General features: G+C 37.7%; 1 protein-coding gene across 17 annotated transcripts in view; it reads left to right on the top strand.

Moving 5' to 3' along the window:
- UBE2W (ubiquitin conjugating enzyme E2 W) overlaps nucleotides 1-15,886 on the top strand; it is a 122,692-nt gene that overhangs the window by 43,937 nt on the left and 62,869 nt on the right. For all 17 annotated transcript variants that reach the window (XR_014057015.1, XR_014057014.1, XR_014057013.1 and 14 more), the window contains one exon: nucleotides 10,871-10,962. Coding sequence is in view for 13 of the 17 variants with exons in the window: in XM_081501652.1 (XP_081357778.1) it covers nucleotides 10,871-10,962 (92 nt within the window). In the remaining 4 variants the exon portion in view is untranslated. The remainder of the gene's footprint in view (nucleotides 1-10,870; nucleotides 10,963-15,886) is intronic.

Below are 15,886 nucleotides of genomic sequence, written 5' to 3' on the forward strand. Positions count from 1 at the left end.
ACTGGTTTGATTTTCATGCTGTCCAAGGGATTCTCAAGAGTCTTCTCCACCGCCACAATTTGAAAACATCAATTCTTCCATTCTCAGCCTTCTTTGTGGTCCAACTCTCACATCTGTGCGTGACTACTGGAAAAACTGTAGTTTTGACTATACGGACCTTGGTTGGTAAAGTGATGTCTTTGCTTTTTAATATGCTCTCTAGGTTTGTCATGGCTTTTCTTCCAAGGAGCAAGTGTCTTTTTTAATTTTGCGGCTGCAGTCACCATCTGCAGTGCTTTTGGAGCCCATGAAAATAAAATCTGTCACTGTTTCCGCTTTTCCCCTATCTATTTGCCATGAAATGATGGCATATATAAGTATATATGTATATAAATATATATATATAAAAGTATGTAGTGCCAACATGGGTATCCACTTCTCTATTTATACTGCTAGGAAGGAACTACTATAAAATGATTGGGTGTGTTTAGTTCTGGTCTTTTCCATATGCATTTATATGATGTTTGTATAACTTTTGCTTTTGTTTTAATATAAAGAAATCACATGTATTTGTGAGGCTTGCTTTTTTCTATTTCAGTATGTTTTGGGATTCTTCTGTTGGTGTTAGTACACAGAAATCCACATCTTTTTTTTTTTTTTTTAAAGACATAGCTTTAAAAAAAATTATTCATCTATTTTTGGCTGTGCTTCATCTTCATTGCTGTGTGCAGGCTTTCTCTATTTGCAGAGATTAGGGATTACTCTTCGTTGCAGTGCTTGGGCTTCCCATTGTGGTGGCTTCTCTTATCACAGAGCATAGGCTCTAGAGTGGGGCCTCAGTAGTTGGGGCTCACAGGCTTAGTTGACCCACGGCTTGTGGGATCTTCCCAGACCAGGGATCAAACCTGTATCCCCTACATTGGCAGGTGGATTCTTAACTACTGGACCACTAGGCAAGTCCCACATCATTCTTTTTTTTTTTTTTTTTTCAATTCAAAAACTCGACTCATACAGTTTTAATCATTTATGTTAGTAAAGTCACAAATTGCATCTTCATTCATTGCATGCCCAATAACATAGATTTACAATTTTTTATGTTTATGTTTTAAATCATCTAGAAAATAAAAAGCAATTTGCCTTCCCAAACGAGAATAACAAATGTTCTTTGAGAAGTTGCTAATAGTTAGACACTCTTCTAAACACTGTACAAGTACTGAATCATTTAAAATCATCACAGCTCAGTGAAGTACTTACTGGCATTATTCTGTTTTACAGATGAGAAAATGTAAGCACAGACTTAAAGTACTTTGTTTAAGTTCATAGAGCTGATATATGCTGTAATCAGGATTTAAAAATCCAATGTCTGAGGACAGAGTGTGCATTATTATAACAATTGCTACATAATAAGAACTTCAGTTATATTCCTTGACCCATTATTCTTTAACAAATTACATATTGCATTTACAGTGTGGATAGAAAAAAGCAAAATAGATTTTATTTATTTATTTGGCTGCACCAGGTCTTAGTCGCAGCATGTGAGATCTTTAGTTGCTGCACGTAGGAACTAGCTCCCTGGCCAAGGATCGAACCCGTGCATTAGGAGTATGGAGTCTCAGCCACTGGACCACCAGAGGCTGATGCTGCTACTGCTGCTGCTAAGTCGCTTCAGTCGTGTCCAACTCTGTGCAACCCCATAGACGGCAGCCCATCAGGCTCCCCCATCCCTGGGATTCTCCAGGCAAGAACACTGGAGTGGGTTGCCATTTCCTTCTCCCCACATCATTCTTAATGATTGTGTGTGTGCTTATGTGTGCTGAGTCGTGTCTGACTCTTTACAACTCCATGAATTGTAGCCCATCGGGCTCCTCTGTCCATGGAATTTTCCAGGCAACAATACTGGAGCTGGTTGACATTTCCTACTCCAGGGGGTCTTCCAGACTCAAGGGTCAAACCCACATCTCTTGAGTCTCCTGCATTGACAGATGGATTCCTTACCACTGAGCCACCTGGGAAGCCTAATGGTTGTGTAGTCTTACTCCTATATGCCATAATTTGTATAATTATTGATAGGCACCTATATTGTTTCTGGATTTTGCATACAGTGAAGCAGTCAGCATCCTTATTAATTAAAAAAAAAAACAGTTACTGAGGGAAAGCATTATGTGTCAGGCACAGTTTTGTGGCACAGTGGTAAAGAATCCGCCTGCCAATGCAGGAGACGCAGGTTCAATTCCTGTGTTCAGAAGATCCCCTGGAGGAGGAAATGGCAACCCACTCCAATATTCTTGCATGAAAAATTCCATGGATAGAGGAGCCAGGTGGACTACAGTCCATGGAGTTGCAAAGAGTCGGATATGAGTGACTGAGCACATACAGTTTTGAATGCTAGGATTACAAAGGTAAATAGTAATCTCTGCCTTAGATTTGCTTACAGTTATATAAATTCTACAAGAACATAAAGTAAATTAATTGGGGATCTAGTGCTTTTCCAGCTAGAAAAATCTTTATTGCATCAGGTATTTTATGCTATTATCTTCTAAATAACTTCTCATTTGGGTCTTACTACTTTCTTAAGTTTCTAGATTCTGAAAAAAGAATTGTTGCCTCAGTGGATAGAATTTATATTTCTCAGGATATTTTGTTTGTTTCTGCCTGTTGCCTGGGACGTTACCTCCTTGACCACTTGATTAAATTCTTGCCTTAGGTTCTCTGCGGGAATTCAGACAGAGCCATGTGGGTATCTGCTTGAGATTCAGACATTTCACGGGAGACATTTTTTTCTTCCTCTAGCCATTGCTAAGTTCTGAACAGGCAGATTTCACTGTTATCTCTTTCTGTGCCCTTTATCTTATTCACCATTAGTTTGAGGGATCATAGTTTTATGCAGGTCTTCTGAGAGATTCCATACGTCTTGGTCTTGCACCCCTTGGGATTGGTAGAGAATTCCAAAATGAAATCCAGCCCTGATCCTTTGAATATTTCAAAGTTCCTGCATTCATTTGATTTTTGTTTTCTGTGGAAGTATTTAGAGTATCTGCATTGTGCTAGAAATAAAATTCTGTTCAGTCTTTTTATTTATTTATCTGGCTGCATCGGGTCTTGGTAGCTGCACAAGGGATGTTTCATTGTGTCATGCAGAATCTTTCACTGCGATGTGCAGACTCTCTAGTTGTGGCCCTCATGCTCAGTAGTTGCAGCGTGGGCTTAGTTGTTTGGTGACATGTGGGATCCCAGTTCCCCAACCAGGGATCAAACTCAGGCCCTTGGCAGCCCTAACCACAGGACTGATAGAGAATTCTCAAAAATATTAACTTTAAAATAAGAGTGAACTCCTTGATTTGTTGAAGGCTACCCATTTCCTAAAAGAGGGAAAAGTTTCAATAAATAAATGTTAGAATTAAGAGCTGTAGAAGTATACTATACTATACTTAGGAAAGGAAGTATTTTCTTAATTTGCACGAATCAAATTCTACCTAATTTTTAAATAAGGTAAAATCATTTCAGTGCTGTGTCATCTCACCTTTTTTCATTTGAAAAAAGAAAAATGTTGTAATTGTTTAATATTGTTGGGGGGAAGTAGTAATTTATTAGTGTAATGATATTAATATGTTGTTTAGTCACTAAGTCGTGTCCAACTCTTTTGCAACCCCATGGTAGCCCGCCATGCTTCTCTGTCCATGGGATTTCCCAAGCAAGAATACCGAGTAGGTTGCCATTTCCTCCTCCAGGAGATCTTCCCAACCCAGGAATCGAACCCTCCTCTCCTGCATTGCAGGTGGATGCTTTACTGCTGTGTCATATTAATGTGTATGGTGTTCTAATTTTTTTCCATCATACCCTCCTGTTGTTTATTTTCCACCTTCAGTTGATTGTTAGATGAAATTAGAGAAAACATGTTGGGCATTTTAGGTCCAGTTGCATTAGCAATCATTGTCATATATCTCCACATTTTTAACGTTTTCCCCCCTTTCGTTTGTATTTCTTCCTACTCTAAATAAGGATTTCTACTGTTTAGTTTCTCAAAATGTCACTTTTAAATAAAATTTAACAAGATGGGAGGCCTAACTCTCCAACACCTTAACTTGCTCCATTTTTCGTCACATTTTAATATACCACACATGTACTTGTTTTTTAACTATTTATTGACTGTCTCTTCCTTCACTAGAGTTTAACCTTTACAAAGCCAGGGATCTTGTCAGTTGGTCCACTGATATATTGTCATTTTTAGTATCTAAGAGGGATATATTCTCTTCTGGTTTTGATTGATAATGTCAGAGTATCATTTAAATATTTCGTACCTTGGTTTCAGCATGTATTAGTGTTGGATAATACTTACACAAATCCATTGGTTTAGAAGGTGAGCTGTTTTATATATGAATGAACTTTTTAGGATGCTGTTTAAAATAGTCCTTTTTTTGTTTGTTTGCTCAGAGCATTTCATTGAGTGTGGTATTCCTCAACTGGAACAGTGTTGTTCACTATCAAGCAACTATAGTGGTACTTTTTTTTTATACAGTGATACCCATCATCCTCAGCTGTCTGAAAAAGCAAAAACTTGAACTAATATATAACGCACAAGCATTGAGGAAAATGATCAGGAGCCGGAGAGGCAAAGATGGCCTCATTGAGATGAAACTTCATGTCTCAGCACCATGTTTCACAATGTGGTCTGTGGGCCTGTTAATTACTGGACTGCGCTTTTCATTTTTATGAGGACTTGTTAAACTTGTTCCTAATTTCTCCAGTTAGTCTCAGTAAAGGAGTATAGTCTGGTTTAAGAGCAAACGAAGCAACAAATGTTAGCTAGTGTTAATGCCGTCACTGAAGATTAGTTGGCATTTGTTATACCAAAAAAAATGTGATGTAGTCACCAAAATAAGTAAACCCTTCTGCTTCCTAAGGGAGGTTGCGGGTCCAAAGTGGGAAACAGCAAGTAAAAGAGAAAGAAAGAGAATGTCTGTGATTAGAGGTTAAGTATTATGACAAGTTATTGACAATCAAAGAGCAAATGACAGTTTAAAATGTGAGAACTGGGGTATCCAGCTACTCTAACTATATACTGAAGGGTCAGTTGGGCTTATAGACCTCACTGTTGTCTGAGGCTGTCACAGTAATCATTATTAACAGGTTAAATTATGTTCAGTACACATAATGTCAGGGATCTGTATTAGAGTTTAGAGTTTTACTACATTCATTTAAAATTGTTTGATATTTAAAAGTGTTCTTTTTTATCCATTATATCTCATTTCCTGGTAATTCCAGGGAAACACATGGCATATTCAAACTTGGTTTAACATTATGGGTCTATACTGGGATAGGCATTGATAATATCAGTTGGGGAAAATGGAACAGGGCTGATTAGAATATAGTGATTACAGTTTTTCTGTTTTTGTTTTTTTTTGCCATGCCACACTGCATGCAGGATCTTAGTTCCCGGATGAGAGAGTCAACCTGTGCCCCCTGCAGTGGAATCATGAAGTACTAACCACTGGACTGCCAGGAAGTTCTCATAGCAATTGCAGTGTGTTTTTTTCCATTTAAAAGAAAATATTTATTTTTGGTTGTACTGGATCTTCATTCCTGTGCACGGACTTTCTCTAGCTGTGGCGAGTCAGGGCTATTCTTTGTTGCTGTGTGTGAGCTTCTCGTGGCTTCCCTTGTTGCAGAGCACAGGCTCAGTAGTTGTGGCCTGAGGCCTTAGTTGCTCTGCAGCATATAGAATCTTCCCGGACCAGGGGTCAAACCCATGTCTCCTACATTGTCATTCCCTGTGTACCAACAGGGAAGTCCTGATTACAGTTTTTAAAGTGATCTTTAAGTTGCTTTTACTCTATTGTATAAAAACTGTGGCTTGAGCTTTTCAAGGGCTTTAAGTCTCATAAGGCCAAAAGTAATAATGTATGTATCTGTTTTATTGTTTTGGGCTTTTTCTGTCCCACAGTTGACCTTTGGTGTGAAACAGCTGCTGTAGTGATTCTTGAAGTGGTGGTAGTGGAGAAGAGGGGGTGTTAAGCTCCTGGGCTGCCTTTTCATGTTACACAAATACTCTCCTGGACCCCTGTAGTAAGCCCCAGTTCTAGGGGAGAGTAAATCTCAAGAATAATTGCTCACAGCACTGAAGTGGGGAAAAGTTTTAGGAACTGAACTTCTGTCACTCTATCTTAAGTGCAGGGTGACACATTCTAGCTGTTGCCGTAGTCTGGAGTTTCTCAACCATAGTATTATGACATATGGGAATGTCATTCCGTTGTGTGATGCTTCCCAATGTCTTGTCGTTGACAGTAGTTAACTCCAAAATTGGTCAGTGATTTTCTTACCCCCCAAAGTAGTAAATTATGGTGGATTCATATCACTTTGATTCATTCATATTCATAAGGAAGGAGAGGAAAGGAAGGTGCTGTCTAGATTGTAGAGTCACTGGACAGCTATGCCAGTTCTGAAAGCGTTAAATCATTTTTTTTTTCACAGTATTTAGATATATCAGGATCTTTCACACTGGGTTTATAAACCATTTGGATCTCTTAGAAGAGCTCAAATTCCTCTGAGTTTTCTATACTTGAGCCAACACACATGAGGCCTAGATAGAATTTTCAGGTTATTCTAGATTTGGGATACTCTCAAACATTTAGATTGTGGGCTTGCCTGGTCTTTCTGCCTTGGAGCACAGGTGTGCTTCTGTTTTATGCATAAAGTGCATATTTACAGGTTGACTGAGATCATGCATCATGGGGTAGGTGTTAAATATTGAGAGAAGAATCATTTTAGGCATATTAAATTTACTCAAAATTAGTTTTTACTCTTCAGGTAGTTCTGATACTTAATAGTTAGGGAAATCAAACCTTTATTAACAATTTTGAATGCACATATTCCTCCCTACTTATATGTCAGTGGAGTGTTGTCGTTTAATTGGAAGCCGTTTTCCTTTCTTAGTGTTACATAAAATAATATAATTGATGGTGTGTCTTAGATTCAGAGAACCGTGATAGATTTGTAATATGTGTAATTACTTTTCTCATATCTCTGTGATTCAGGGACAGACAGGGTGATATTTGGCTGTGAACCTTTGGAACTGTTAATTTTTCAGCCCCCTCAGCTCCCAGTGGTATGTGGGTAGTTCTGCTTCTTCAGTTACCTTCTGCAGATATTTTCCAGTTATCTCCCGTTACCTCAGTTCGAGGCTATTATTTTCACCGCTGTCTAGGGAAGCAGCCAGTGTTGTCCTGATGGTCTAATGAGCTGGTGGTATCTTGCTTTTGCCAGAGTTCAGTCCTAGCAGGTATTTCACATCTACTTTTAACACTTAGTCTTCAAAGTTAGGAGGTGAATGCTTCCTCATGTGATAATAGCTTTCTGTTGATAGATGCTGTTTGGTATGATTTCTAAACAGTTATACTAGTTCTTCACATCCTGGAGTATGAATTTTCATTTATTTTTACATTGAACTCTTTAAGTCCTCCTTTTTTAGCTTCTATGCTCATAGTCAGGATTCTTAGAACCAGTTTTTTAGAAGAGCCAGAGGACCGTTGAGGAAACAGTTTGCTTACTCAAAAACACTTACTGCCCCCTCTAATGAATTATTGTTGTGGGAAGGATACACCTAAGAGTGAATTCCCTGTTTTTATGAGCCTACGAAATACACTGACCTTCTACCTTATCTTTTTTTTTTTTTTTAGTACACGGGTGAATCATTAGTTTTTATTAGTGTGCTTAGTAAGTACTCATTAACACCTCTCCCCCATGTTAGTCCTGTTTTGTCTTTCTACTGCAGAAATATGGATGTGCAAGGTAGTTTATTGCTTGGTAGCAGAGACAGTAAGGGACTGGCATGGCTTGTCTTTTAATGTAGTGACTCCACCCCCTCCATTAAAAAACATGCTCCAGTGAATGTCTTGAAATGTTTGAAAGCACATGTGATATTTGAAAGAACAAGCACTTATAATCCCTTGTAATTCCAAAGAGTTGGATGGTTCTTGTTTGAATTTGCAGGCAAAATATTGGCGCCAGTGGCAGTCATCTGAAATCTTGGCTGGAATTGGAGATTCCAGATTGGAGATTCTTCCAGATGACATGTGGTTATTGGCAGGAGGCTCTAACTTTACCCTGCTGACCTCTGAATTGGGTTGTTCACAGTATGGCAAGGGATTCTAGAGAGAACAACCAAGACATAAATCACAATCTTTTATAACCTAATCTTGGGAGTGATGTACCTTCCTTTCTCCTGTATTGTGTTGGTTACACTGGCTGACTCGGGTACTGTGTGGGAGGATGTGACTACCAGGAAGCAGTTACTTGGAGATTCTCTTGGAGTTCGGCTACCACAGGCCCCTTTCTTTGTGGACATATAAGTAGTAGTATGAGGTGGGGAAAACTTTTCTTTTTCTTCAGCACTGGTCACATTGTCTTTTAGGGTAATTACACCAATGCAATTCTTCTTAGCTTGCCTTTGTATCCTGTTTCTTTTGGTAGCTGGTTATGCAAATTGACCTTCTTTTGTATCCTGATTCAGTGACAAGGGCTGTCTTCCCTGTCTTATGTGAAGTTCTCAAGGTCTGGAGGATTTCCACAGCATTGTTTCCCAAAATGTGGTCATTGAAACAAGACTTTCCCAAGGTGCCCTACACTGAGAGGATTCCATTACTTTGGAAACCTGTATGTTATCTTCCTCCCCTTAGAGAATCGTCATGCAAGTTAGTATATCATACCTCTCTGAGAATTCCTGCTTTTAAAAACAACCAAAACCTCTTTTTTTTTCAGTCTAGTGTTTTTGAAAATTGCCTTAATTACAGAACCCACAGGATTTGTTGACTTTAATTGAAAGTGAAAAGTGTTAATCACACAGTCGTGTCTGATTCTTTGCAACCCCATGAACTATACATAGCCTGCCAGGCCCCTCTGTCCCTGGGATTTCCAGGCAAGAGTACTGGAGTGGGTTGCCATTTCCTTCTCCAGGAGATCTTCCTGACCCAGGGATCGAAACCGGGTCTCTTCCACTGCAGGCAGATTCTTTACAGTCTTGAGCCACCAGGGAAGCCCCTGTTGACTTAAGTAGAGTAAATTAAAAACCCTCTTCTACATAGACACTTTTCACAAACATATTCCTTCTTTATTCAAAACAGATTATTTAGGCAGCTTTATTTCTATGTTTTCTATAAATAAAAATTTTCTAAACTAATTTTCAGTTTGTAGTTTTGCATTTTGGAAGGCAACTGAGGTCAGAAATTGCAGTTAATATCTTATTTTCCTCGTTGCTAGCAATTTTGGTATTGTACCATTTTAGGAAAAGTTTTCGCTTTTGCCAATTAAAAGAGCCGTTGATTCTTAACAAAAAAGGGAGGAGTTCTCTAATCTGTAGAGGTGTTAGATGTTGGTCTAACTTAGGCTTACTAAAGATGTTATGAATTGAAAAAATCTAGAAAACTACAAACATTGCTGTATTGATAGTGATATTCCACTGTTTTGAAAAATCAGAAACTAGCTTTTAAGTAGAGTTGTTTGAAGTTCTGAGTAGGAATCCATACTCGTGTGCTTGTTTTTTTTTTTTCTGAACACTTACTATGTACAGTTTTATTTATTTTTAAACAAACTTAATTAATTGGTGGCTGTGCTGGGTCTTCATTGCTACGCTCAGGCTTTCTCTCGCGGTGCGCAGGCTTCTCATTTTGGTGGATTGTCTTGTGGAGCATGGGCTCGAGGGTGCACAGGCTCAGTAGTTATGGCACATGGGCTTAGTTGCCCCACAGCATGTGGGATCTCCCCGGGGCAGGGATCAAACTCATGTTCCCTGCATTGGCAGGCTGATTCTTAACCACCGGACCACCAAGGAAGTCCTGCTTGTGTACTTTAATCCAAAGAAAAGATGTTCATTAGGAATCTTTATAATGTTGCATGCACATCTAATAATATTGGTTATTTTGCTTTAAAACAACAGCTCATAAATCATGGGCTGTTGTGGTTTTGTTTTGCTTTGTTGTGTCCTGAAAAAGAACATCTAGTGGTAATAAGGGAAGAACTGAACAATAAAAGCTATACAAAAAAGAATGCAAATGCATAGCCATTTCAGGGCATCTAGTGTGTGAAAAAAATAACTTGATGTAATCTCAGGCTCTGATGTATTATATTCTGGTGTTGAAAGATTAAATTATATGTGAATGATACTATTTTAAGGAAACAAATAGGAGCTGTAAATTTGAATTAGTTTAAACTTTTTCAAAAGACATTTTCTGTAGTTCTTCTGGAAAACCTACTTGTCTGAAATGATGCATTCTTTAAGAGTTATGGAAAACTATGATTTTTATCATTGAAAACCAGTAAAGGAAGCCCTGCTAAAACTTTCAAGCATTTATAACCTTATAACTTGGTAACTGGAGAAGGCAATGGCAGCCCACTCCAGTACTCTTGCCTGGACAATACCATGGACGGAGGAGCCTAGTAGGCTGCGGTCCATGGGATCGCTAAGAGTCAGACACTACTGAGCGTCTTCACTTTCCACTTTCATGCATTGGAGAAGGAAATGGCAACCCACTCCAGTATTCTTGCCTGTAGAATCCCAGGGACAGGGTAGCCTGGTGGGCTGCCATCTATGGGGTCGCACAGATTCAGACACGACTGAAGCAACTTAGCAACAGCAGCAACTTGGTAACTATCTTATAGCATCAATGGTTACAGATATATTTAGAAATAATTTAATAATTGTGAATTATAGGAAAGCAATAAAAAATTTGAGAATCAGGCATGTAAAAAATATAGGTGTAAGGGGTTTATAAAGGAAAAGGCACAAGCATTTGGAGGAAATTTAATCAAGGATTTCAGACTGTATGACTATAAGGATATTATGTTGTAAGAAAAAAAAGTACAAATTTATTCATGATACTATTTTTTTTTTTTTTTTTAGAAACGACTACAGAAAGAACTGTTGGCTTTGCAAAATGACCCACCTCCTGGAATGACTTTAAATGAAAAGAGTGTTCAAAATTCAATTACACAGTAAGTATTTTAAGTTTTAAAGTACTTATTCATTTTTCTTTTGTTATCAATATAAGTATGAATATATACTCATTTTAAAAATACAGAATTATTTTCTGTATGTCAGAATTATTTTCATATTTCATCTGATTCTCTCCCACTGAGAAGTAAATACAGTAAACATCTTATTCTGTGCATTTAAATACACATTTATGAAAGTTTCCTGCTGATGAGGTTGCATGTTAAAGACTTTGGCCTGACTTTGTTATGGAGTGTTCTTCACCTGTGATAGCGTAGTTTGGTATGGGGTTAATTTATCAGATTTTTCAAAAACACTTAAGGCTCTGAAGTGAATAAACTGTCAAGAGGCATCACAATCCTTGTCCCCTGAACATACAGCATGGTTGCTTTCTTTGTAGCGGCGTTAGCTAAATGAATGGCACACTCTCAGCATTCTCATTTGACACATTAGAGACTTGCATGAGGATGAAAAAGGTGAAGGGTAGAAGGAGGACATAGAAGTATCCTCTGATTCAGCTCCTTCCTTGGGAGTGGAGCAGAAGTTGCTTCCCAGATATGTGCCAAGAATAGTAGAGAGATATGGGTTCCTTTAAAATGAGCATTTTTTTTAAAAGAGAGCATTCCCTCTATTAAAAATGAGCATTTGATTTAGTTTGAAATGTTTTTGAGAGTATCATCCTAAGATTTCACAACTGACTATTTGATCTGTCCTTACCACAAATCAAAGGAGTGCTTTGATTTAACAGTTCCATTGGAAAAAGGTAAATGTAGTAAAATGGGAGATTTTTAAGTAATTGACTCTGTCCTTAAAAAAGAAAGGAAAAAAACCCAAAATGTAAAAGAGGTAGAGGCCAACAAGATAAAAATTTGCTATAAACCAACTTGTAGAACAAATTGAACAATTCAATTATTTAGTGATACAGAGAACAGAGAGCAGAAGTGACCAAAACTCACACAACAGGGACATACTTATTTTCAGAAGAAACAATTTTTGCTTACCTTTGACCATGACATTTGAGTCAGTAATTAAGACAGGAGTCAAGCTTTAAGAACAGAATATTAAGAAAGGATCTTTTGAATGAAATGAATTGCAAACCAAATATTAATCTAGTTAAAAGAGATGCATGTAATTAACATGAAATAAACACTAATTTTAAAATAATATTATACTTTTTTCTGTTAAGTTCTTTAGTTTCTTTAATGAGGCCAGGGCAGAAGCTAAAACAAAAGATAGACTTTAGAGGAATCAGAGATAGGCAAAAGAGCAATGTTTTGCTATAGCTTATAACCTAGTTTGAAAAAACTACGCAGGGAATTTCTTGGCAGTCTGGTGGTTAGGACTTGACAATTCTCAACTGCCGAGGCCCAGTTTCAGTCCCTGGACTGGGAACTTAAGATCCCATAAGCTGCGCAATGTGGCCAAAAAGAAAAAAAAAAATTTGTTTAAGTGGGATTATATGGAATGGGGGATATGGGTAAGGAAGATGAAGTAAGCCCATTATGCTTTATGGAAGACAGTTTGGTAGCATGTATTAAGACCTTAAAAAATAATAGAATCATGTTCTTTGACCTAATATGCTATCCTTTGACCTCTATGCTTTCCTAAGGAAGGAACAGAGATACTGAAAGATCGACTTAGAACTATTGTGGTCTCTCAGTGTAGCTTAGTGAAGTGGCATCCTTGAGTTAACAAGTCCATAGTCATCATGTAAGGCAAAAATTCTATATAGTCATAATTGCCTTTGAAACCCCCTTGAGAGAGGCTGTATTGGTATATATCCTGTCTTAGTATATCCAGCAAAGCTAATTTTTCCTTCATACATTTGTCTTTTTCTGTCTGACTTCACTTTAGGTCTTTAGGTCCATCCATATTGCTACAAATGGCAATATTTCATTCTTTTTTGTGGCTGAATAATATTCCATTGTATACATGTACCACATCTTTATTTTTTGATTATGTTTTGTTTTTTTTTTTGGTTGAAGTATAGTTGATTTACAATATTGTGCCAATCTCTGCTGTACAGCACAGTGAATCAGTTATGCACATATATATATTCTTTTTTTATATTCTTTTCCATTATGATTTATCACAGATATTGAGTATGGTTCCCTGTACTGTACTTTAGGACCCTGTTGCTTATCCATTCTGAATGTAATAGTTTGCATCTGCCAACCCCAGATTCCCAGTCCATCTCTCCCTCCCCCACCACGTCTGTTCTTTTTGTCTATGAGTCTGTTTCTGTTTCATAGATAAGTTCATTTGGCCATATTTTAGATTCCACATATAAGTGATACCATTTGGTATCTGTCTTTCTTTTTCTGACTTACTTCACTTAGTATGAAAGTGAAAGTGTTAGTCACTCAGTCGCTGATCTGACTCTTTACAGTTCCACAGTACATGGAATTGCAATCATAGTTGCGATTCCACAGCTCCTCTGTCCATGGAGTTCTCCAGGCAAGAATACTGGAGTGGGTTGCCATTCCCTTCTCCAGGGGATTGTCCCAACCCAGGTATTGAACCTGGGTCTCCTGCATTGGAGCCTGATTCTTTACCATCTGAGCCACCAGGGTAGCCCGTGATAATCTCTAGTTGTATCCATGTTCCTGCAGATGGCACTGTCTTGTTTTTATTTATGCCTGAGTAGTATTCCGTTGTATATGTGGACCACATCTTGATCCATTCAGCTGCCGATGGACATTCAGGTTGTTTCCATGGTTTGGCTATTGTGAACAGTGCTGCTGTGAACATAGTGGTTCATGTATCTTTTTGAATGATAGTTTTGTCCAGGTATATTCCCCAGAGTGGGATTGCTGGATCCTATAGTAATCCTGTTTTTAGTTTCTGCAGAACCTCCATACTGTTTTCCAAAGTGGCTTTACCAAATTACATTCCCACCAACAGTGTAGGAGGTATATATACCACATCATTTTTATTCATTTGTCTGTCAGTGGGCTTCGAGGTTACTTCCATGTTTTGGATGTTGTAAATAGTGCTGCTATGAACATTGGGATGCATTTATCTTTTTTGAGTTAGAGTTTTAATCTTTTCCAGATACTTGCCCAGGAACGAGATTGCTGAATCATATGGTAGTTCTTTTTTTAGTTTTTTAAGGAAACTAAACTTCATACTATTTCCTTAGTGGCTGCACCGATTTACATTCCCACAAATAGTTTAAGAGAATTCCCTTTTCTCCACACCCTCTCCAACGTTTCTTATGTGTAAACTTTTTGATGATGGCCCTTCTGACTTGTATGAGGTGACACCTTGTTATAATTTTGATTTCCTTTTTTCTAATAATTGGTGATTTGGAGCATCTTTTCATGTTCCTTTTCATCTGTGTGTCTTCTTTGGAGAAGTGTTTATTTAGGTCTTCTGCCTATCTTTTGATTGCTTTTTTGCGGGGGGAAGTTAAGCCCCTGTCAGTCTCATCGTTTACAAGTATTTTCTCCCAGTCCATAGGTTGTCTTCTCATTTTGTTGATGGTTTCCTTTGCTGTGCAGAAGCTTGTAAGTTTGATTAGGAGGAATGACCTGGTTTTTATTAAAGAGAGTAGGTTTTTTGTTTTTGTCTTCTCAATGCAGTTTTTGCATTGCATTTTATTTACTGTGTACTGGTTCTGGTGTTAGGAATGTACTAAGTTTTTTGCATATATAATATCATTTATCTTTCTAACAAAACTTTAAGGTGACTTTTTTATGAGCTTTAACAATTTTTTAAAATAACTATTTTAGAATTTAAGTATTTAAAACAGAAGAGCGTACTCAGGGCCACACAGCTAACTAAGGGGCTGTCTAATTTTGCCATAAAAATATTGCCTCTCGAGTCTGTGGTCATATCTTTTCTTATCATGTAAAGTATTCAGCATGCCTTCTGAGAATGAATAGCCATGCTTTTAAGGGTCTCTATGTGTCCCAACCTGGTTACTTTCAGAGAGTAGGCACACTTACTATTTTATATATTCCAAAGTCCATAATATGTGAGGTGCTCAATAGTAGCCCAGCACTGTATCCTCACCCTTCCTTTTGTTTCCCTGTATTTAATATAATAAATTTTTATACCTGGAAAGTATAAGATTTAAGGAAATGACCAGGTATACAGTAATTAAAAGTGGCATAGCTATAATTAGGAACTCGGATTTTTGCTTCTGAAATCGGCCCTGTCATCTATGTTGTAATAAACTGTGTTCCTCTTTTTTTAAAATAATTGGAGATAGTGTGCAGTTTATTATTATAAACAGATTTATATTCATGATTATTATATATGAAAACCAAGTAAGCTTATACAGATGCTATAGAAATCTATTCTGGGTTTTATTAAATGATTGAAACATAATGAGAGACAAAGGAAAGGCCTTTTAGAGCCTTGAGTGGCTATCAGAGTAAGTGGACTGATGTCAGCTTAGCTTCCTTTTTCCTAGTGAGCTGTCTCTGGAATACTCATGAGAAAATTGGTCTGACAGTTGCTGTAGTCATTGCTGATATCAACTTCTCTCATTAATAGCTTCTAACATAATTGATACGAGAAAAGCAGTTGATTAGCTTGATTTTATCTGTAAAATCTTTTCCATAATTGCAGGGATGGTCTGAAAAAATAAGCTACCATAAATTGAGTAAGAAGAGTGTAGACTTTGGTGTCAGTACACCTAAGTTGAGTTTTATTTTGTTTTTTTCTGAACCTGGGTTAAAACTTGGCTGTCCTTTTTAGCTGCCTGACCTTGGTCTAGTTAATTTAACCCAGGAGTGTCAGAGAAGGGAATAGGGCCAGGAGTGTTAGTGCCTACTCCTGTCATCGTCAGGAGGATGAAGTGTGTTGTTATACATGGGTGACTCCTGCCCGTTTCCTGGCATTGATGCATATCTGGTGTTCTTTTTCCTCCTCACCCCAGTCCTTTATAACTGAAGTTAAATTTTTTTTTTTCTATTC

The sequence above is a fragment of the Giraffa tippelskirchi genome, chromosome 6 (genome assembly GCF_054371585.1).
Source record: "Giraffa tippelskirchi isolate mGirTip1 chromosome 6, T2T-mGirTip1v1.2.pri, whole genome shotgun sequence".
Lineage (NCBI taxonomy): Eukaryota > Metazoa > Chordata > Mammalia > Artiodactyla > Giraffidae > Giraffa > Giraffa tippelskirchi.